The sequence below is a fragment of the Delphinus delphis genome, chromosome 17 (assembly GCF_949987515.2).
Source record: "Delphinus delphis chromosome 17, mDelDel1.2, whole genome shotgun sequence".
NCBI lineage: Eukaryota > Metazoa > Chordata > Mammalia > Artiodactyla > Delphinidae > Delphinus > Delphinus delphis.
The window spans coordinates 42,384,386-42,409,085 of record NC_082699.1 but is presented as its reverse complement, the minus strand read 5'-3'; the positions used below and the strand labels follow the sequence as shown (position 1 = coordinate 42,409,085).

Below are 24,700 nucleotides of genomic sequence, written 5' to 3'. Positions count from 1 at the left end.
ACGAAAACCCAACACAGCCAAAACAAATTAAAAAATTTTGTATCCTGCAACTTTACCGAATTCATTAATGAGCTCTAGTAGTTCTCTGGTAGCATCTTTAGGATTTTCTGTGTATAGTATCATGCCATATATTGACTGATTTTTGAATGTTAAACCAACCTTGCATTCTTTTGATAAATCCCATTTGGTCTTGATTATATTATATATATGGATTCTGTTCGATACGTTTTTAAGAATTTTTGCATTCACATTCATGAGGAATGTTGGGTATAGCTTTCTTTTCCCTTTTTAATAATGTGACTGTTTTTCTGTCACATCAAAGGGGTCATGCCCTTTGATTAAACTCAAATATAAAAGCTATTGGACTTCCCTGGCGGTCCAGTTGTTAAGACTCCATGTTTCCACTGCAGGAGGCGCAGGTTCGATCACTGGTCAGGGAAGATCCCATATGCCACACAGTGTGGCCACCCAAAAATAATAAATAAAATAAAAGCTATTAAATCTCTTATGTAGCTTGGGAAAATAATGTCAGGAACATATCTGAACCCTGAAAGCTGTAAAATGTATTTGGTGTGTTTCTCGAGAAAGAAGAAAATGAGAAAGCTGCACAAGAAAGTTTACATTTTCTTGCCAAGTGAAGTTTTCTAAGTGTTGCATTTTCATTATTCTTCCAGATAGATTAAATATTCCAGAAGGGATGCAAGAAAGGGAGAATTCCTTATTTTTTAAAAAAGAAAGGAAACAAGATAAAGTTCCTTCTTGTTAGTGGGAAAAGAATTCAAGGGGAGGAAAATGGTAGAGGGAAACAGACATATGAAGATAGGCACACTTCATGAGGATTGCCTCCCCCCACGTTTTTTTTTTTGTTTTTTTTTTTTGTTTTTCTTTTTTTGCGGTACGCGGGCCTCTCACTGTTGTGGCCTCTCCCGTTGCGGAGCACAGGCCCCAGACGCGCAGGCCCAGCGGCCACGGCCCACGGGCCCAGCCGCTCCGCGGCACGTGGGATCCTCCCGGACCGGGGCACGAACCCGTGTCCCCTGCATCAGTAGGCGGACTCTCAATCACTGCACCACCAGGGAAGCCGCCCCCCCGCCACGTTTTTAAATGGAGAAAGGGAAGTACATAAACTTCTATTGAGCCCTATGGGCTATGCACTATGGTAGTGCTTTTGCATATATCTTATATAATGGTTTTGGATGGGGAAGCCTTTTTGGAGGACAGAAGAATCCATGTTGCCTCCAGTACATTCCAAATTGCTCATGTGGGCAAAACTTTGAACATAAGATTATTTAATGTGCTTGATCTGGTCTTTAAATGAAAGGGCACATTTTGAGACACTGACTAACTGGTGTCCAGAAGAGGGTTTCTGGACAGTGAAAAGACCCAAATCCGAGTCATCTTAAGATGTATTCATGCCTCCCCTGAAAAAGAGAAAATTAGTGGGGAGTGGGGGATTACACTCTTCAATAATCAAAGGGCTTTCTCTTTTTAGTTGGAAAAGGAAATAAACTTTTTGGTATATAGCTTCAGATGGCAGAAATAGGATCAAAGGTGGGAATTACAGAGAGTAGGACTTCAGCTCGACCACTGATCCAGGCTACCTGGAGGTGGGATACAGGTGCTTTGTAATGACCTGGTGCTCCAGATGGGTGACGATGGTTGGACATGCACCATCACTGTGGGACACCGGGAAGAGACAGAATTCCTGGGTTAAGTGGGAAAGAGAGCTAACAGTCTGATAGACAAGGTCTGTTTCCACTCGAAGAACCTATGAATCAGCTGTGCCTGCCTACTCTCTCCACACAGGCAGGGTTGGAATCGAAAATGGTGGGTATAGTGTGTGTGTGTGTGTGTGTGTGTGTGTGTGTGTGTGTGTGTGTGTGTGTGTGTGTGTGTGTGTGTGTGTGTGAAGGCCATTGCCTAAGAGTCCCTCTCACAATCATCCTGTACAATGACAATATCTCAGGATTTGGTAGTTAACTTGGGGGAGCAACAATCATTTGAATGTTAGTCCTGGTGAATTAGTTCTGAGTCTCCCCTGGAAACAGTGAGCCTTTGAACATGCCTGTCCTCGTGGGCTTGGAGGCAGGGTTGCCTTACACCTCAAGGATCATGGGACAGTATCAAATGGTGAGTAAAAGCTAGGCCCATGCAGTCACACATAATAGGATTTGGGTTCTGGTTTGGTCTCATTATTAGCCACAGAACCTTGAGTAAATGGTCTAACCTTTTCTGGTGCCTTATTTTCCTTGCCTGTAAAATGAGAATGCTAAACCTACCTGAAGAGCTCAATGTCAGAGTTAATGAGATGATGAGTAGGAAGCATTCAGGAGAGCTCCTGGCGCATGGCAAACACTTAATGAGTGGCTGTAGTTGGGCCGGACGTCCTGTGCGGCACACTGATCTGGGCAGGGGCTGCAATCACTTTGGACCGTCACTACCTTGGCTGTTTATTCAATTTACTTCCATGCAAGAATGTAGCTCCAAGAGAGCAGAAACATGGCTGTTTTATTCACTCTTTGATTTCTAGTAATTTGTACGGGGCCTGGAACACCTTAAAGGTTCAAAACTGGAACTAGCTGTGTCTCATTCCCCTCCGGGCCCGGTGAGTCTCTCTCCACGTCGGCAGGGACAGGCCCCCACGAGAGGCTCAGAACAGCCTCCCCTTGGCACAGTTTTGCACTGTTCACCAGACCAAGATCATGGCTCAGTAGCTGTGGCGCATAGGCTCAGTAGCTGTGGCGCACGGTCTTAGTTGCTCCGTGGCATGTGGGACCTTCCCAGACCGGGGATCGAACCCATGTCCCCTGCATTGGCAGGCGGATTCTTAACCACTGCGCCACCAGGGAAGTCCCCTGGGTGACTCTTAATTACTGAAGCTTGAGAACCACTGCCTGGGTTAAGGCCCCTCTGACCCGGGCCTCCTTGCTCCTCCACCCAAATCAGTCTGTCTGAACCCAGGCAGTTTCTGCATCACACTCTTTGCACCCACAGCCCTAGAACAGGAGGGAGCCAAGGCCAGACTGACACTGGGGAGAGCCTGGGGCCTCAGGACTTGAGGTGGGACCAGGCGGGGACTGGCAAACTTGCTGTGTGGGGAAGGCCCAGCTCATGACATCAAACTTTTTATTTTTTAGTTGCTGGTCTCGAAATTCCTCTGGATTGACTAAGCCAGACCATGGAAAGTGGACATCGGCAGATGCCCGGATCCCAGCAGATCACCAGGGCAGGCCGCAAGGAGAACTTTTTGCACTCCGGAGAAGGGAAGGGCAGGATGGGAATTAGCAAGGTGGAGGCAGGCTGAGTGCTCTGCAGAGAAACGCTGAGTGGGAGGCTCCTGGAGAGGATGGGGCACGTCTAAGAAGATGTTTAGGTTGTTTGCTGAGCGGTATGTGAGGCAACCTTGCCTGGGCTCCCCCAGTCCTCCAGTAAATTCTATTAAACCCATGAGCATATGGTACGAGTGATTTTCGTTGTGGAAACTGAAGAAGGGTCAGAGGTTCAAGCGGAAGGCCAGGAGGATTCAGGCTCCAACAAACAATCTGGCATCCTGGAGGAGCCCAGAGCACACGGGGTCCCCCAGGACTTACATAGCCTGAGGGCTTTGGGCTTCTACAGGCCACAGAACCGGAGAAGTCAAGCAGATGTTCCCTAATCTTGGGGGTCAGGGGGCCCCTAGCCAACTACTCTCAACCCAAAGTGAGAAGACAAAAGGAAAATGTGGTTTGGCTCTATAAACGGGATACTAATTACAGCCATTTGTGCAAACTGTTTTCCATTAGTGCTTAATTGCTTACCACGCGGTATAATAACAATTACGCATTGCACGACCTACATGTCAGACTAGCTGAGTTTTATTTGTCTCCGTGTGGGCCAGTCTTCCTCATGTCTTGAGGAAGTCCGGTTGTCTGTGGGCTAACACAGTGGCTTTATTTATAACTTGAAAAAATATTATAGGCACAACACTCAGTGTATGGGTAATTCTCTCCTCTAAGAGGCGGATTACCTCATGTGCTTCAAATGTCAGTATGTTGTCTAGTTTGGGGGCTTGGCCCAAAAAAGAGAATGTGCGTTCTATTACACTTTGTATCTGTTTGTCCTTTTCTATTTAGGAGATCTATAAAGCATCCCTCACCAAAGCAATGAGGTCCCCACACACCTCTAAAACAGAACTCGAATCATCATTCCCAGCCAATGTTAGTAGCTCATCCTAAATCCACGCTTCAGGGAAGAGAATAAAATACAGAAACAATTCCTCAGGGCACAGTCAATAGAGACAGCGGATGAAAAGGCTCTCCAGTGGTTCCCCCCTAAAGAACAGCTTAGAAGTAAAGGACAGCAGCTCACAAATTCAAGGAGGCTATTTCTGAGAATGAGCCTCCAACGATCTTCCAAACTCTTCCTGATGGCCTACTGTGTGCCTGGCTCTGGCCTCGGCGCCGTGAAGGCAGAGTGGGGGCCAGGGGTCAACACAAAATACACGAGTTACAAAACCTCGTTTCTGTCCTTAGGGAAATGATGACTTGGTTGGGGGAGGGGCCACAGATGAATTAAATGGGCCCAGATAAAAGAGGAGAAAGTGGGAGAGCAGAGGAGGACAGAACAAACATAACAGCAAAGCAACCTTACTTCTGCAAGTCGTCTGATCCGAGTTGAGGATGTAGCCTTGTTTGCACCTGCAGACATACGAGCCAGGAGTATTGATGCAGAAATGGGCACAGTTATGCTCCAGGATGCTGCACATGTGGACCGCTGAAAGGGAAGACATGGCAAGTTAAGGCAACGATGATGCCTTCTCTAACTCCATCCCCCTCGCAAACATTCGTCCAGAATCTACGCTGTGAAGGAACAAGCTGCAGTCCCTACCTTCAAGGGGTAGCCTCTGGTAGGACCAGACAGTTCTACATAAATGCCAGCAGCAACATATACATAGAGGGCCGCAGAGGGTCAAAGGGAAATGATGTTAGGCTGAGCCATATGAAATTGCTGATATCCAACTAAAAATAGGTCAAAAACGACCTACAAAAACAGAAATTTCACAGTGCAATTAATAATATCCAGTTGGTGGGCAGAAGGATCAGAAAGTTTGCTGATACCAGGGGTGGCTCTGACTAGCATGTGGACTTGGTAGGCAGCAGCAGGTTTGGAGGAAAAGTTATTAGTTAAATGAGGATGCGGTAAAGAATCAACAGTTTCTCAGGATCATAAATCCCAAGAGTGATGTAATTTTTTAATAGGCGAAAGTATTATAAAAATTTTTGGAGTTAAAAAATGCACTCATATGTTTCCATAATCTTTATGTCTCTATTTAAAATATTTCTGGGGCTTCCCTGGTGGCGCAGCGGTTGAGAGTCCGCCCGCCGATGCAGGGGACATGGGTTTGTGACCCGGTCCGGGAGCATCCCGCATGCCGCGGAGCGGCTGGGCCCATGAGCCATGGCCGCTGAGCCGGCGCGTCCGGAGCCTGTGCTCCGCAACAGGAGAGGCCACAACAGTGAGAGGCCCGCGTACCGCAAAAAAATAATAATAATAAATAATAAATAAATAAATAAAATAAAATATTTCTGGACGGACCTAGAGTCTGTCATACAGGGTGAAGTAAGTCAGAAAGAGAAAAACAAATACCGTATGCTAACACATATATATATATGGAATCTAAAAAAAAAAAAAAAGGTTCTGAAGAACATAGGGGCAGGACAGGAATAAAGACACAGATATAGAGAATGGACTTGAGGATATGGGGAGGGGGAAGGATAAGCTGGGACGAAGTGAGAGAGTGGCATGGACATATATACACTACCAAATGTAAAACAGATAGCTAGTGGGAAGCAGCCACATAGCACAGGGAGATCAGCTCGGTGCTTTGTGACCACCTAGAGGGGTGGGATAGGGGTGGGAGGGAGACGCAAGAGGGGGGGGATATGGGGATATATGTATATGTATAGCTGATTCACTTTTTCATACAGCAGAAACTAACACAACATTGTAAAGCAATTATACGCCAATAAAGATGTTAAAAAAAAATTTCTGGGACTTCCCTGTTGGTCCAGTGTTAAAGAATCCACCTTACAATGCGGAGGACGCGGGTTCGATCCCTGGTCAGGGAACTAAGATCCCACATGCCGCGGGACAACTGGAGCCCACGTGCCGCAAACTACAAAGCCCACGCGCCCTGGAACCTGCGCACCACAACTAGAGAAGAGAAAACCTGCACACCACAACTAGAGAGAAATCTGCTCACCACAACGAAAGATCCTGCATGCCTCAACGAAAATCCCGAGTGCTGCAACTAAGACCCGACGCAGCCAAAAATAAGTTAAATTTTAAAAATAATAATAATGGGGACTTCCCTGGTGGCACAGTGGTTAAGAATCCACCTGCCAATGCAGGGGACACGGGTTCGAGCCCTGGTCCGGGAAGATCCCACATGCCACGGAGCAACTAAGCCTGTGCACCACCACTACTGAGCCCGCCTGCCACAACTACCGAAGCCCGTGCGCCTAGAGCCCGTGCTCTGCAACAAGAGAAGCCACCGCAATGAGAAGCCCATGTACTGCAACGAAGAGTAGCCCCCACTCGCCACAACTAGAGAAAGCCCGTGCGCAGCAACGAAGACCCAATACAGCCAAAAAATAATAATTAATTAATTAAAAATAATAAATAAAATATTTCTGTGTTTAGTTTCTGAAGTACCTCGGCTTTCAGATACATTGATTCTTGCATAAGACTGTTGGAGCTCATGGAAATTCTTACTGTTTTTTACATCTTAATTTATGACTTTACTCCATATAATTCAACCTGAACATATTTAAAATTAACAAGCATCAGCATAAGCAGAGTACAATTTATGCAAGTGTTGTCATAGACAAAAAGGATGTCCATATGTAGAAATATATTTTTATAAAGCTAAAACAGAAGAGACTTTCAATAGCTAAGGACAATCCCCTCACTCCAGTGCTTAGGAAAACTCAGCTACTGAGGAAATCGATGGCATATCTTAAGTATATGTCCCTTTACTTCAAAGTAAGAAACATGGCGGGCAGTAAGTGAAAGTAGGACCTCTTTATTTCATAAATACAATTTAGAATGAGTGTTCTGAGTTTACGATTGACTGTGTTTTAATTCCTGTTAGGATACAAATAATGTTAGGAAAGTTCATAGATTAAATCCAATCAGTCATTTTTACTTCAGAGTGAAAGAAATATCTGGTTTTGTGACCATGGGCTTAACTTCTTTATATTAAATGGGAGTAAAAATGGTACCAACCTCATAAGGGCCTTGTAAGGGTTAAAATAATTAAGATGGTAAAGTGCTTAAAACATAGCGCAGGGGAATACTTGATATACGTTAACTGTATGGTACAAAGGAGAAGCATGGCGGACTTTTGTTTTATTTTACATACCTGGGTTCATCCTATAGATATTCATCTTCACCTTGGTTTTTCACTCAGCATTAATAACAGATTCTATCTCCATTGATATATACTATCTTTCATGGAATCTAAGATGCACCCGATTTCAGAGATGTTAAAGTGTGAGGACACATACATTGATCCTCCTTATTCAGATTCCATATTTGAGAATTTGCCTACGTGCAAACGTTTATTTGTAACCCTAAAATCAATACTCAGAGTGCTTTCGTCATCATTTGTGGACACACTCAGAGCGATGAAAAATTTAGGTCGCCAGCTGAGGTTGAACAAGACGATGCTCTGCATTCTTGTTTCTGCTCTCAGACTGTGAATGAGTATCCTTTTCAAGTGCATTTTTGTGCTTTTTGTTGATGATTTTGCTGTTTAAAATGGCCCCAAGTGTGGTGCTGAAGTGTTGGTGTTTGCTGAAGTGAAGTGTGTCTGGTGCTCCTAAGTGCAAGGAGGCTATGATGTGCCTTATGGAGAAAATGTGCGTTTGATAAATTTCATTCGGGCAAGAGTGATAGTGCTGTTGGCTGTGAATTCAATGTTCAGGAATCAACAATATATAAAGAAGGTGTCTTTACACAGAAACACACATAAAACAAGATTATGTATTGATCAGTTGACAACAGTGTTGGACCAGAGGCTCTGAGGAACCTAACTCTGTATTCCCCCTAGGAGCTGTGGTTCAGTACTTGCTACTTCAGTCAGTGTTCACCATGATGTTATAGGACATAATTACCAAGAACAATGAGAATCAACTGTACGCCTTAGCTTTGATCAAATACATTTGATCTAGTTCATTCCTTTTAATTGCTTTATCCATTGGTCATATGACTAGTCCTCATAATATTTAGCCATTTCCCCACCAGTCCACAGTTTCGCTTTCCCAATGCTGTGATGAATCTTCTTAAATACATCTCCTTGAGCACATGTGCAGTTGTTTCTCTAGGACCGGGTCCTACTTTTTTCTTTCTTGGCTGCTTTGGGTCTTCATTGCTGCGCACGGGCTTTCTCTAGTTATGGCGAGCTGGGTCTACTCTGCGTTGCAATGCACGGGCTTCTCATTGTGGTGGTTCCTCTTGTTGCGGAGCACAGGCTCTAGGCACGCAGGCTTCAGTAGTTGCAGCATGCGGGCTCAGTGGTTGTGGTGCACGGGCTTAGTTGCCCTGCGGCATGTGGGATGTTCCTAGACCAGGGCTCGAACCCATGTCCCCTGCATTGGCAGGCAGATTCTTAACCACTGCGCCACAGGGAAGTTCCTGGGTCCTACTTCAAATAGATATCACCTCACTGTCTTGCAAGGTAGTTTATACCAGCAATGCAGGAGAGTAATGATTCCCACCTCCTCAAAACTTCAGCACTCAGGATTATCAAACGTTAAGTTTTTGACCGTGTTAAGAGGGAAAAATCATTATCCTGTTTCTAATTTGCATTTGCTTTGCACCCTGGAAGGCTCTCTTCTTTTCCTAGGCTGCTGGAGTCAAATTACCCACGGGCACAGAGGCGTTCTTATGCAACTCTCAGCATGTCACTATTTTCCTCCATAATGAAGAAAATCTGAAGTCTAGACAACCAGCAGCACAGCGGTTATACACTGGTATGAGGCCCAAGTGATGAGTCTGCTGCCCGACTTCTCACCGAGACCCTGACAGATAATTATTTTGACAGGAGATGTGAGGCAGAGAAAATACCTGCTGGGCAGCAGACAGCAGAGTGGTGATGAGAAAGGCTTCTGGAAATAAGACTACAGCTGAGCTTCACCATGACCTTGTATGAATTACTTAATTTCTCTGAACTCCACTTTCCTCACCTGTCAAATAGGGAAATTAAAAGAACCATTGCATAGGGTTTTGGAGAGACAGCTTGTTACTAAGGCTTGTCTTGGCCCTTCCGCCTCGAACAAGTGAGGGAAGTTCATGTACGTTGCGTAGCTCTTTTTGGCTTATTTCTTTACCTGTAGAATAAAGGCATGTGTGATGTCCAGGGACCTTCAGTACAGACACTTAATTATTTTCTAGAAGCTGCCTTCCTTCTCATTCCAAATGCGTGCTGACTGGGGGAGCGGCTGTGTTGGTGTCAGGCAGCCCCTCTCCTGGCCACTGCTGGGTGTTCAGGGTCTGACAGTCAGAGGCTTTTCTTGGCATTTAGCCACTAGAATTGAGGAAAAGGGGGTTTATGCCGAGCGCAAGCATATCTGGGGGCTGACAGGGTGCATGCTCTCTGCCCCTGGACCAGAGAAGTCCAAGGAGAAGCAGAGTGGGGATGGAGAGAAAGCAAAGCTGTCATTCACTATGCGTCTCCTTATTTCCATGAGTAATATAACACAATCCGCCCTTCTAAAGCTAGTTCAAGTTGAATTTCTATTACTTTCAACCAAAAGAATCCCAAACATTTTTACTAAGGTAGTCTAAAAATTTTCCACCTGTAAAATTCTATAGATGAGGAATCGGTGATACTAAGAGCATCTGGCCCTAATGCCTTGCCCTCCCGTGGGGCAGGCCTTTGTGATGTGACTGAAGGGGGCACAAGAGTCCTGCCTCCTACGGTGGCCTGCAGGTGGTCTCACACCTCAGAAGGCCTTGTAGGCGGAAGCTGGGTCAAGGCTTTGCGTGGGGCGGAAGAAATCACTAATCAGCAGACTAAGTCTTTGGCAGGATTGGATTTTTAACCAGGCGATCTGAATGTTAATAAATGTTTATTAATGAATGTGTGATTGACTAAATGAACTATCAAAAGAGTGGTGGGCTGACTGGGGGTCTTGAAAGGAACAACTACTGGGTATGGAAAGTCAAGGCCTGTGGAAGTCCATCTGGCCTCCCACTTAGCCAACAGGGCCTTGAAGGGCTGCAGTAAGTGTGGACTTTACCCGGGCTGGTCGATGGGAGGTGTGTCTTAGGAACACTGTTAGGGCCTTCTATTGTGCCTGGCCTGGGCGGGGTGAGGCTCTTAGGGTAGGAACAACCAGCCTCCAGGCTTTAAATACCAGGCTAAGTTGATAAAGCAGATACCAAGAGGTTAAGTAAAAGCCCTGGGAATTCCCTGGCAGTCCAGTGGTTAGGACTCTGTGCTTTCACTGCCGAGGGCGAGGGTTCAATCCCTGGTGGGGGAACTAGGATCTCGCAAGTTGCTTGGTGCGGCCAAAAAGAAAAAAAAAAAGGAAGCCCTGCCCAGGTTGCAAGTCATCAGAAGGCTCAGGACAGACATGCATTTTTCAGCCCCTAGATTCAAGTGTCCTCTCTCACTGGGTGGCAAAAATGGTGGGCCCCAGGATGGGTAGGTTTTGGTCATCTTGTAGACAGGGCCTCATTCACAGGAGGCCTCTAAGATTCTCTTGGAGGTCTCGGAGTGGCCTGAGAATGCAAACTCCGGAGCCCTCCTGCCCCCAGCTGTGGCTGGTGTGGGAATTCACTGCCTGTGGGTACAAAGCCACTGCTGTGCCTGAGTTCACGTCCACACAGCCAGTGAGCACAAGAGCCTAATCTCTTCCTAATTGTACGATAAAGGTTCCTGTCTTGATCACTCCTGGAGATACCCTGTCCCCACCGATCCACAGATCCAGCAGCGTTTTTCGGTTCTGCCCAAAAGCACACGAGCCTCAGCTCAGCTCCCCTCTGAAATCCCTTCTCTAGGTGCACTCTGACCTCCACGTCCCTGCATAGCCTCTCATCAGCATTTCTCAAGCTGTGGGTTATGTCTCCTTAGCAGGTCACGAAATTAACAGAGACTCTGGACTCATTTTTTTTTGTTTTTGTTTTTAAATGAAATAGAAAAAACTGTTAAAAATATCATTCTTTTCCTGGCTTACTGCAATCGTCCTCCCTACACATCTCTAGCCAGTAAACTCCTACTCTCTTTTTTTTTTTTAAGATTTATTTTTTATATATTTATTTTATTTATCTTTGGCTGCGTCGGGTCTTAGTTGAAGCATGCGGGATCTTCGTTGAGGCACGCGGGATCTTTTCGCTGCGGCGTGCGGGCTTCTCTCTAGTTGTGGCGTGCGGGTTTTCTCTTGCCTAGTTGTGGCGCGCAGGCTCCAGGGCACGTGGGCTCTGCTTTGCGGCACGCAGGTTCTCTAGTTGAGGCGCGCGAGCTCAGTAGTTGCGGCACACAGGCTTACCTGCTCGGCGGCATGTGGGATCTTAGTTCCCTGACCAGGGATCGAACCCGCATCCCCTGCATTGTAAGGAGGATCCTTTACCACTGGGCCACCAGAGAAGTCCCCCCTACTCCTCTTTCAAGTCTGTGTAGCACATAGTAGTTAAGATGTAGGTTCTGAGCCAGAATGCCTGGGTTCACACCTCAACTCTGCCACTTAGTGCTATGTGACCTTGGACAAGTTACTGAACTTCTCTGGGTCTCTATTTCCTCTTCTGTAAAATGGGAATTATAGGAGCACCTACTTCACAGGTTTGTTGTGAGAATAAAATGAGTTAACATACGCTAATAGCGCAAAATAGCACATGCACAAACTAATATCAATAAGTGTTAGTTATAATCACTATTATCTCTTTAAAGCTCTCCTGGACTCCCTAGGCAGACCCTGGCATTCTTTGATCAGAGGGCCCCCAGTGCCAGGTGACTTCCCAAGGCCTCTGAAGTGCATACTTCATATAGCCAACATCCCATTTCTCTGTGATGAGAGCATCTTCCCACCAGCCTGAAACCCTCAGACCCGGCAGGTGGAGGGTAAGAGTTCTGAAGCGAGAGAGACTCCAACTCTGCCGCCTGAAGCCGCTTATCCGTTCTAAGCCCCAGTTTCTACTTCTGTAAAATGGGATAATAATAGTACCTGCTTCACAGGGCTGTTGTAGTATTCAATGAAATAACATATTGGAAAGTACCTAGCCCAGGACAAAATTGGCTGTTATCCTCAGAGTGTAGCTCAATAAATGTTTAAGGAACAAATGAGACTTCCAGAACCCCAGAGAACTGCCATCTGCAACATGGTGCACACTGAATGGGGCTCTACAGTTTATAACGCCTGTTCACACATCTACTCTCCGCAGGTAAAATCCCCAGTTTACAGATGTGCTCAGCATCTGTACAGCTGGCAGTTGGGGTCATTGAAACCTCAGTCTGCCCCTCCCCATCGCAAAGGCTTCCCATCAAACTCTGAGGTGAATATCAACCTCAGAGCCGGTGTGCCTAGCATGGCTGGACTGTGGAGGCTGCCTGCAGAAAACCGTTTACCTTAAAAGCGGGATTTCTATCTCCCAATGCGGAGAGGAATGAAATAAGCAAGAGGTTTGGAAGTAGAACCCACCATCTCCTGGCTGCTTGGGAATTCACTTAACAAGTTTACAGTCCTGTAAAAGGGAGGGATGGCATCGTGCTGCCTCCCCAGATTTTCGTGAGGATAAAGTGCGAAAACACAAGAGAAAGTGCTTTGTAAATGTTAGTTATTGTGCACGGTTGATGAAGAGGCCCCGGGGCCTCCTTCACCTTTCAAGACAGTTAACAAGTCTGCTCAGCAGAGCCCTGTGATGAGGAGAGACAGGAGCTGGTCTTCTGTGGAGGAGGAAGAGGGACTCAGTTCCCGGGCCCTAACAAAGGAATGAATGAATGGCACAATACTGATGTTTTCTTAGAGCTTCAAGATTACAAAAACGGGAGTAGCCAAACTTTTAATTTTGCTGCCAGGCCATAAAGCACAGAGAAGGTTCTTCTATGAACAAGTCCATATCCTCAGCCTCATTATATTACCTTTCCCTTTGGTGAGCCATTCAGAGAGCTTATAAAAGAACTCATCCGTTAACATTTTTCCAAGACAACTGAATAAACACGTCAAAACTGTTACAGAACCAATTTCTTTTTTTAAAATTTCCAGGAAAGAGGGAATACAAATTCTGCAGAAGTCATTTGAAGTCATAAACCTTGAAAATGTTTGCAGTGCATTCTACTGGCTGAAGTTTTCCAGGTGACTCAGGCCACGGCACGCCACAGAGACCCAGCCCCTCTGCGGCGCCAGGGAAATAGCACTTCTGAATGTTTTCCAAGCGACATTGCAGAGCAAAAGTTTCTTTTTCCTTCATGGCGTTGATTTTTTAAGTAAAACTTTTGATTTTGGAGTCAAGAATTAATGGCGTCTCTGCTTTTTGAAGTTAGTTTTCAGCAGAGAATTTTTTTAAAAAAACGTCAAAAGCACACCGTACTTCCTTCCTGAGGCTTTGACAGGGTCGGGGGGAGGTTGGTGGCGGGGGTGGGGGGTGTGTTTCTAGGCTTTGTCACATTCTGAGAACTGGTCTAAAGGTTCCTGCTCCCGGTGAGTTGGAGATGAGTCTGGTCCTTAAGGTCATTCGCCATGCAGACTCCAGGGAAATACTGGTCATTTCAGAATAGATACTTGCTTTTGTTTTCCCATCAAAGAAGCGTGGCAGTTGGAGCGGACAGGGACCAATGGGGGTGGGCAAAGCTGGACTGGACACTGTTTACCAGGTCAGGAGGTTTGTTTCCCATTTCCAGGGACCAGTGTGGAGCCTGGGTTGGCAGTCTGGCACCCTGCCCTTCTGGAGGAGAAAAGGACGAGAAGACGGTGGCAGGAGCAGGAAACTGGGGAGAGGGTGAGTTGACCTGCTGGGAAAGCTGAGGCAGGAGCTCGGCTTGGAGGTAAGTGGGAGGAGTGTGGCAAGAAAGTGTGAAAGAAGCCTTGTGGAGTGCAGGGTTACAAAGCAAGATGGGGAAGAAGACCCTTAAAGCAGAAGAATGCAGCTCAAGGACTTGGGGAAGCATGTCCTTGCAGAAGGAGTCGGGAGGCACCTGCCATCCTATCAGGTGGGAAGGTACCAGGAGCACGTGTTGGTCTTCCCCTTACACTAGGTCTCTTTCTGGGTTGAGAAAACATCCACTGCTAGCACCACCATGGGGCAAAAATGCTCAGTATTCCACACCATCCAAGGAGAAGTTATGTTATTATTTTTGCCCTCCCATTCCCATGCTTACTACAACTCATGAATTCCAACCTAGGCAATGCCAGGGCAAGCCAATATGCTGGAGAAAATCTTCCCCTACCTACTGTTACTCGTTCTGCAGTTTGAGTGTAAACGTCCCTTCCTCAGGGAAATCTCCCTGAGCCCCCTGGCCTAGGTCAGGTCCTGTCCTGAATTCTTCCTCTGTTACACTGTTACAACTGCAGTTACTTACGTATTTGTATAACGGCATCCTTAATATGTCTCCTTGGCCAGAGCGTGAGCCCCAAGAGAGCACTGTGTCTACCTTGGCCTTTGCTAAACACCCCTTGCCAGCCCGGTGCCTGGGACCAGGTTAGCTCAGAATGAACACTGGAAGATGAATGAACTCATCCTAATGATCCCCTGAGAAAAGCCACAGAGAAACAGGACTTACTGCACAACTTGTTCTGGAACACTGAGGTCAGTGACTCCATCTGGCTGAAGTTGGCCACCAGGAAGACGTGGTCCTCGTGGGGCTCGCTGCCGATGGCCTTCAGCGTGTTGAAGTCCACTTGGCCCACGCCGATGGCAAAGATCAGGATGCCTGTGTCCCGGGCCTTTGCGGCTACCTCAGCCACCGAGTCCTGGGGCCTCCCGTCGGTCACAATCATTATGACCCGCGGCACGTTCTCCCTCAGTGGCCGGGCACCTTCTGCTTCTGAGAATGCGATGTTCAGGGCGTACTGGATGGCCAGCCCCGTCATGGTGCCCGTGGACAGATGCCGCATCCTCTTGACGGCGTGCTCCACCTCGGACTTCCTCTTGAAGGTCTTGAGGGAGAACTCGTTCTTCACGGTGCTGCCATATTGGAGCAGGCCCACACGGGTGACGTCAGGGCCAATGTCCAAGAACTGCAAGATGTCCACGATGAACTCCTTGACCTTTGCATAGTCGTGGGTGTTGACGCTGCGGGAACTGTCAATGATGAAGACCACGTCTGCCCGCTTGTTCTCACAGGAGCTCTCTGGGGAAAGAGGGGAGGGCAAACGCATCAGAAGAGTGTTAAGCATAAACACACCACTATATACAAAACAGGTAACCAACAAGAGCCCACTGTATAGCACAGGGAACTCTACTCAGTATTTTGTAATAACGTATAAGGGAAGAGAATCTGAAGAAGTTATATATACATATATATGTATAACTGAATCACTGTGCTGTATACCTGAAACGAACACGATATTGTAAATCAAATATATTTCAATTAAAAATAAAGAAAAGAAAAGGAAAGGAAAGAAAAGAAGGGTGTTAAGGACCCAGTGCAGGTTGGAAATCCTAGGGCCAGGGATCACCTTTCAAACCTCCCGTCTTCATCGTTTTTCTTCCCCCCTTGGGAAGGTTGTAAGGGTGTATATGTGCATGACTGGGTGATCATGGGTATTGGCAACAAAGATACTATTTCTTTTTACAAGATAAATGAACTTCAGTTTCTAGAAAGTCATCAATGCAGTTTTCAGGTTGGCAAACACCTGAGCAGGGTCAAAATTACTTTATCATTTACTGCACAGCACATAGGCTCGGCTGGATACTGCAGGGAGTATAGAAGACACTTAGCGGGGGCTTCCCTGGTGGTGCAGTGGTTAAGAATCCGCCTGCCAATGCAGGGGACACGGGTTCGAGCCCTGGGCCGGGAAGATCCCACATGCCGCAGAGCAACTAAACCCGTGCGCCACAACTACTGAGCCTGTGCTCTAGAGCCCACGAGCCACAACTACTGAGCCTGCAAGCCACAACTACTGAAGTCTGCGAGCCTAGAGCCCATGCTCCACAACAAGAGAAGCCACCGCAATGAGAAGCCCGTGCGCCCCAACGAAGAGTAGCCCCCACTCACCGCAACTAGAGAAAGCCCGCGCGCAGCAACGAAGACCCAACACAGCCAAAAATAAAATAAATAAATAAATAATTTTTTTTTTTTTAAAAAAGAAGACACTTAGGGGGGACGACCCAAATCAAGGAGCTTACAGTCTACCTGGGGAGACTTAATTACTGGAACAAGGAAAGAATAACTAGTATGAAACTATGTGGTGCTGACACTAGATGTTCAAAGAACAGGGATATCAGTGGGCTGGAGTCAAGGAGATGGGACACAAGTTGGCTTTACAGATGCATAGTGTTTGGACTGAGAGAAGGAACACATGGAGACGGACACATGAACAAAAGCCCAAGATGGCATGAATAGAGTGGATAACAGAACGAGTGGTAAAGGCCCTGCTAGGAGTTATGGATAGGAATTAAGTTGGAGGGGTAGCATGAAGCCAGTTACAAAATGACTTTAAATTCAGACTGAAATGTGTACATGATGCCACAGGTGATGGGCATGATATGATTAGCATATGTAACGTCTCTTCTGTAGGGAAGTTACGTTAATAAAAAGTCAACTGAGTGGGGCAGAAGTTTGTGGAGAGGATATGGACAGAAGGGAACCCTCCTACACTGTCGGTGGGAATGTAAATTGGTGCAGCCACTGTGGAAAACAATATGAAGGTTCCTCAAAAAAACTAAAAATAGAGCTACCATATGACCGAGCAATTCTACTCCTGGGTATATATCTGATAAAAAGAGAAATACTAATTCAAAAAGATATATGCACCCCAATGTTCATTGCAGCTCTATTTACAATTGCCAAGATACGGAAGCAACCTAAGTGTCCATCAACAGATGAATGAATAAGGAAGATATGGTGTGTGTGTGTGTGTGTGTGTGTGTATATATATATATATATATATATATACACACACACACACACACACACACACACACACAGGAATAGTACTCAGCCACAGAGAGAATGAAATTCTGCCGTTTTCAACAACGTGCATGGACTTGGAGGGCATTACACTAAGTGAAATAAGTCAGACAGAGAAAGGCAAATACTGTACGATATCATTTATATGTGAAATCTAAAAAAATAAAACTAGTGAATAAAGCAAAAAAGAAACAGACTCACATATGTAGAGAACAAACTAGTGGTTAGCAGTGGGGAGAGGGAAGCGGGAGGGGCGATATAGGGGTAGGGGATAAAGAGGTACAAACTACTATGTATACAATGAATAAGTTACAAGGATATATTGTACAGCACAGGGAATATAGCCAATATTTTATGACTATAAATGGAGTATAACCTTTAAAAACTGTGATATCACTATGTTGCACACCTGTAACTTATAAAATATTGTACATCAACTATACCTCAGTTTTTAAAAAAAAAACAAAAAAACCCACAAAAAACAGTTGAGTCAGGCAGGGGTTTGCAGGGTGGATGATCCAGACCATTTCTGCACAAATCTGGTTGAGAGAGAAACTTAATCTCAACCAGGGGTGGGTGGTGGGGGCAGGGAGGTGGGGGCAGTAGTGGAAATGGAGAAGGTACCTGGCCAAGAAACATGTCAACAAAGGGCACAGTTAAACTGGAAGAAGGTAAATGTCGAAGTCTCTCCCTCACCACCACAACTGCCATACTCATTCCTCAAGCGCGCAAGCAAGAAGGCATTCTGGGAAGCGGGTGAGACTGGATGAGATGAGAGGCCTCTGGCCTCACAGGGTGGAGGCTGGGCGTTCCTGCTGGGATTTCTCAGACGTTCTGAGCTATGGCCTCCAGCCCCTCCCTCCCCCTCTCTTTCCCAGACCTCCCACTGCTAAATCCGGCTTTGATAGGGATTAGAAAAGGGATCTCAAATGCTTGCCCTAAATCCCGATCTCTGCAGCTGCAAGAAAGAGAGAGAAAACCAGAAATGAAGCAGTGAACCCAGTCATTGACATGAGAAGTGGGAAAGGCGGGTGAGGTCATCCCATCCACGCGGGCCTGCCAGGTCGCGACTCGCCCCTGAGCACCTGCACACACGCCTCATCCGTCGCAGTCTCACAAGCCTAACAATTTTAGGGGAGGAAGCACGCCCGCATGCCAGCATCATGGCAGAAAGCCAACCTTCTGTGGCACCCACATATAACACTGGAGGCTGGGTGAATTTAAGGTGAGTTTCTCAAACCAGAGCTCCCAGAAACTGCCTTTGAGGGCACAGGGATAAGATCAATATCAACCCTGACATTTGCAGGGTGTTTTAACGTCTTTACTCCAGAGAGCTTTCATCATCACTACGGTCTCATCTGATTTCTAGAATAAGCTCTTAAGAAAAGAGCTAGGAGTACCGTACCCATTGGACAGATGAGAACATGAAGGCACTGAGAGTTTGAAAATCTCTTATAATTTAGAAAAAGAAAACCTATATTGAGACAACACCAACACCCACCTCACTGGGTGGTTGTGAGGATCTGAGGAAATGCTGTGGGTAAAGAGCTTAGCCTTGGGCCCAGCATGTGGAAAGTCCCAATGTGTGGGAGCTGCATATGCAGGCTCTGCTCGGCCCACATCGGCCCCACAGTCCACACCTTCCTAGGCCCAGGCTGGGGAGGGGCAGGGCTGCTGCTGCTGTGTCGTTTGTGCTGCACACAGGCACCTGCTCAGGGAAGCGAGGGGCCTGAGATCCAGGCTAGCCCTGAGCCCCAGGGGCTGCATCCACCCTGAGAGGCACCTGGAGGGAGTGCCTTTCTCTAATTTTCACAGAGGTGTCTACAGTCTAGCACATGGTCCTGGGCCAGAGCACAGCATGACAGACCTGCGGGTCCCAGGAAAGAGGACAAGGGCCAGGACTGAGGCCACTCCAGGAGCCACACCTGCCCCCCATTTCGGCCAGAACTTCATGCAGGGAGAATGTGACCCAATCATCTCCACCTGCTCAGGAGGACCGGAACCAGCCCAGACCCTGCCACGGAGGAGGATATTAATGAAAGACTCCTTGGAAGGGAGAGAGGGATAGAGTCTGCAGACTGGCTCCCTAAGAACTCTCCTCCTCTGGAAATCTTTGGAAGCAGGGGGTCCTCTGGGACTGGGATTCTTACTGTGGGTCTCAGTCATGGTGTCAGCATGCCAGGAAGCATCGCAATCAATTTAGAGGGAAGCCTGGAAGTTCCGTGGGGAATTATGTGCTCAACTGGATTAGTTCCCATCAAAACAAATGGGAGTTTCCACAATGCCCGGCATTTACAAAAACACCACAAAGGTTCGAAATAGAGTTGGAGGGAACCTCTAGAGAGCAGTGATTGTGAGTTGAAAACGACGAGTCCTGGCAGCCCAAGTGACCGAGTTTCTTCAGGATGTCTCCTCAGGTCCCTCGAGAGCTCAGAGCCACAGCACTGCAGCTTGTCCCTGAAAGGGCCAGTTCAGTGGTTCTCAAGCTCGAGGTGCCTCCCAGTTCCCAGGAAGACTTGTTGAAAACTAAGGTCAGGGCTTCCCTGGTGGCGCAGTGGTTGAGAGTCCACCTGCCGATGCAGGGCATGTGGGTTCGTGCCCCGGTCCGGGAAGATCCCACATGCCGTGGAGCGGCTGGGCCCGTGAGCCATGGCCGCTGAGCCTGCGCGTCCGGAGCCTGTGCTCCGCAACGGGAGAGGCCACAACAGTGAGAGGCCCGCGTACCGCAAAAAAAAAAAAAAAAAAAAACTAAGGTCACTGGGCCTCACTTCCAGAATTCCTGATTCTGTAGGTCTAGGCTGGCACTTGAAAATGTGCATTTCTAGCAAGTTCTTGGGTGAAGTTGATGCCACTGGTCCAAGGACCACACTCTGAGAAACCACTAGTTTAGGAACTAGAGAAATTTCCAGAGAAACGAAGTTCTGGCAAGTCTTGACCTCATATCTTACTGTGAACTCCCCAACGTGGGAAACTAATCATCTCTATAGCCATGCGGTGGGAATACAGTCAGTCTTCAGTCAACATTTGTGGAGTTAAATGGAATTCTGGGTGGTGGAGCCAAGGTTTCAGGTGGAAGGGACTGAGTCAGAGCAGGCAATTCAAGGAGGTGGATTAAAACCACAAAGTCAAAAAGTGCTAGAGCAGGTCTCTGGGTCCTGCTAACAGAGTCACAGATTCTAGGACCCAAATCTTTGCCATTTTATGAGGCAGCATAGCCACTTTTGAACTTCTGGTCCATGGACTCACAGACTAATAAAATCTTAGAGCTGGAGGGTCTAAATAGAGTCCAAGTTACTCACTTTACAGAAGGGGAAACTGAGGCTCAGGGAGGTGACTCTATCTCCACGAGGCCTCATGGCTCATTAGGGTCAGACCTGGGACCATCCTGGTGCCTTTCCCCCATGTCATGGTGGGTATCCGGGAAAACTCTCAATACCGCTGGCATTACAATACAAGCTCTGTAAATACTTGGGGACATTCTGAAATATTTGCCTCACAGTTTCTCCACACGGGGACTGCTGAGAGATGTTTCCAGAAAATGGACTCTCCTCTGTGTGTGTTCCTTTCACATACTGGTTCTGATAAACAGCCTCCCTCCCTGTCTCAGCCTGTGAGAAGAACACACACGATCTTCCTCCTCGCCCCTCACAACAGACTTTCCACAGCAGTTGGAAGAGGGTTTCTGGGCACATCATAAAAACGTCATCCCTTGAACCAAAAGAGTAACGGTCTGAGCTTGTGAACAGGACTTCCAGTTCTGTCAGCTTGACTCTGCAGCCTACTCAATGGGCAAACAAGTGTCTCTTCCCCCTGCAGAGAAGGTGAACCTGAGCCCGAACAATTTTAAGCAACATTCCCACCCCAGCAGGATTACAACGTGCAGCCTTGGAACTATTTCCTTCCTCTCAGGATTGTAGATTTGTGGCTAATCGGTCTCCCTTGCTGCAGCTCAATTTAATTACGGCCGTGTAATTGTACAGTAAATATTTGGTACCATCTGCCTGGAGAGGTCAGGGCATGTTTGGAGAAGGAAGATATGTGAATCTCGATGACAAGGGCAAAATAATTTCATCCAGAGACTGAAAGGGGCTCTGAAATGCTCAGTGAAACAGCAGCAGAGTCCTATGACCTCAGGGCAAGCCCAGCCAATACCACTTTCTGTCCATGTGGTCTTAAACCTCTCCTTCACCTCTTTGACCCTCAGTCTCTTCTTCTGCGAAATGAGAATAACAATACCTCACAGGGCTATCGGGATAGTCAAAAGAGAATATAATAATAATTTATAGGTACTGTTTATTGAGCACTGAATAAGTACCTGGCCTTGTTCAGAGTACTTTTACACGGGATGGCTTATTTATTCTTCATACCCAACTTAGCAAGTAGGTACTATTCCCATTTTACAGATGAGAACAATGCGTCTAGAAAGGTTAGATATCTAGCTCAGGGCCTCATACTTAGGAGGAGCCCGGATCTGAACTCATCTTGTCTGGCTCCGTAGTCCATACTCTTAACCACCAAGCAATGCTCAGAAAGGATTCTGTCCTTTTAGACCTGCCTTTCCCAGCACAGTCAAGATGCACCAGAACTGCACTGGCTCTCTGGGGTCAATTCTTTCCTTCCCTGGGATCAGGGCCTGAAAGCTATGGCTCAAAATTGCCTGTCTCCTGCCAACTGCTTCTCCCCTGCTAAATGCCTATTTGTGTTTTTTTAAGATTTAATAAAATGATGAAAACAGATGCTTGCCTCTCTGAATAGCAGCGGCTCAGCACATGGGGCTGCTAGTGGTTCACATTCTCATGCACTTAACTTGCCTACTGTGAGAGCTGTAGGAGCAGGGCCCTGGGGGAGATGGAAGAATGGGACAGGTATGACAGAAAGTCGATCACCGATCGTTGACGGAACAAGAGAAACATGATCTGGACAACAGGCAAATGCCCAGGGCGGGGTGGAGAAGGGAAATGGATTTCAGAAAATGCGATGCTTCCTAACAATTCCCAGCAAAGTTCCCACAAGTAGATGGTTTGTGGGCACTTTAAAAAAAGAACTGTGGGGGCTTCCCTGGTGGCTCAGTGGTTGAGAGTCTGCCTGCTAGTGCAGGGGACACGGGTCTGAGCCCTGGTCTGGGAGGATCCCACATGCCGCAGAGCGGCTGGGCCCGTGTGCCACAACTGCTGAGCCTGCGCGTCTGGAGCCTGTGCTCCGCAACAAGAGAGGCCGCGATGGTGGGAGGCCCGCGCACCACGATGAAGAGTGGCCCCCGCTTGCCACAACTGGAGAGGGCCCTAGCACAGAGGCGAAGACCCGGTGCAGCAGAAATAAATAAATTAATTAATAAACTCCTACCCCCAACATCTTCTAAAAAAAGTAATAGTCTCCTCAGCCGTAAACCAGGGGCAATAGCGCCTACCTCATAAAGTCACTGCACTCAATAAAAAATATCAGCCTTCTACTGGCTTGAAAAAGCACACCCTCATTAAAAAAAAAAAAAAAAAGAACTGTAAAAAATATAATGATACAAGGGGAAAAAATGGAATATTTTCTAGGACAGTGCAAGAGTGGATGGACGAGGGGACTGAAGTATGATTTCCAGGTGACATTAAAGGCCAACTTGAGGGTGGTGAGCATGAAACTGGAGGGACACTGATAGCATGTGGTGTGTCTTGCTCCGGCTACGCCCAGCTGCACAGGAACAGGGGAAAAGCAGGCAGAAGTTGATATAACCAGGGTTGTCATTTAGCCAAGCGAGAGTGATGAATCAGGAGAGCGACAAAGGTAGGCAACAGAACGACTATAAAGATTTCCTCTGAAATTAAACTGGGGGAACAGGAAGTAGAAGACAGGAAGGGGTGAAGGGCAGAGAAAAAGCAGCAGGGCCAATGGATTGAAAGTCCAGATGAGGTCACAGCATTGTTGAATCCTAGAAGGGGTGAGCTGGGGAAATAGGAGGTTTAAATTGAGATGATGAAGGGACTGCAGTTATTATGATCACAGGGTCAGGAGTGTATGGTAAGAGAGGTGAACAGCTGAGATACAGTGGAGGACACGAATACTCCAATAATGATCCCTCAAAGGAGGGATGACAAGAGTAACATTGGAGAAAGTGGCAAGGAGCCGAGAGCTAAAACTGGTTTTGCAACTAGGACTAACCAGAGAGGTTTCTTTAATTCCCTAAGAGTGACCAGAAACACTCTGGAACATGATTCAAAGGTCATAAAGGGCCAGTGAAAAAACTAGCTCACCAAGAGTTTCAAAGGGAGAAAAGCAGTTTTATGATTACAGAAAGCGGGGGTGGCGGTAGGGAGAACTTGATGATTTTGAGCCAGCAGGAGACTGAGAAGGGAAAAAAAGCACGCACAATTTATGTTTTTACTCCTAGTTAGGATAGATCAGGAGAATCAGAGGAAATCTATAGTTTGGATCTCAGCAAGACAAATTGGGATTGGGATTGGGATGTATGTTTATGTATAGCTGATTCACTTTGTTATAAAGCAGAAACTAACATACCATTGTAGACCAATTATACTCCAATAAAGATGTTAAAAAAAAAAAAAACTAACAAGAGGAAATCTAAGTGGTATAAATGTCAAGCCCTGAACATAAGGTTCAAAAAATCAACTGTATAAACCACAGAAAGGAGACATCTGGATTGACAGCTAGTCACACGATAAAATCTCCAGCCAGGACAGCAAATCCCAAGCCTTGCGCGCCGGCCCCGAGACCCCCAACTCCAGCACCTGTGAGACACCAACCCCCCCCGCCCCGCCCCCCGCTAATCAATCCCAGCCTCAGAATCAAAGCTCAGCCACAGGGGTCCTCTGGGCACAGCGTCCCCCGTCCCCTTCCCACCCCCTAGTGCCTGGAGGGGACTTGAGAAACAAAACCGATTTGCCAGCCAGACATTCTCTCCACTCGCTCCCATTAGAGCGCTCCAGGCCTTAATGCCCCATCATCTCACCGTTGGTTTTCCTGGCCTGAGAGAGTAGAGAGACTCTCTCCACAAATGCACCTTACTCTTCCCCTCTTTATAGCAGAACTTTCCGACGATGAAATATTTTGGTGAGTTTCATCAGCGTCACAGTAGCTCAACCTGGCAGCTGTGAGTTCTCAGGATCAATGAGCCCAGGATGCTGTCTCAACAAAGCAATTTCTTCAAAAGCCACCATCCTAAGGGTCACTGACAGCAAGGTCATGGGAGAATGAACTAATGAACTCTTTAGCCTCCTGGACCCACCCACCACTCCCTGCCCTATATCTTACACCTCAGTGATATCTAGGTTTATAGGTCCCTACGCGTCATCCTCTCTCGGTTGCCTCCTCAGCTTAAGCCTTGGCCCTGTGGTCACCTATGTCTGAGCATTCTCCTACCAGCATCTCATGTATGCAGCTACCGGCCACATGTAGTGTCTTCTATGAATCCCTAGTACCCAGCAGAGTGCAACGCACGTAGATGCTTAGTAGGGTCTTGGCTTCTTTCCTTCAGGGTGCACATGTGATGGGAGGGCTAGGAGGGCAAAGAAAGGAGAAGTTGCACATACCCCTCCACGAGCCAGAGTGGGCTGGGGGAGCTAGTCAGTGGAGGTACCATAAAAA

At 47.0% G+C, this 24,700-nt stretch overlaps 1 protein-coding gene across 3 annotated transcripts in view; it reads right to left on the bottom strand.

Moving 5' to 3' along the window:
- The window catches only part of MATN2 (matrilin 2), a 155,376-nt gene that overhangs the window by 90,491 nt on the left and 40,185 nt on the right, over positions 1–24,700 (bottom strand). For 2 of the 3 annotated variants that reach the window (XM_059994950.1, XM_059994951.1), the window contains exons 3-4: positions 14,759–15,328; positions 4,630–4,752 (exon numbers count right to left, since the gene is read on the bottom strand). In XM_059994950.1, the coding sequence (XP_059850933.1) occupies positions 4,630–4,752; positions 14,759–15,328 (693 nt within the window). The remainder of the gene's footprint in view (positions 1–4,629; positions 4,753–14,758; positions 15,329–24,700) is intronic. The other variant, XM_059994952.1, reaches the window with a different exon arrangement.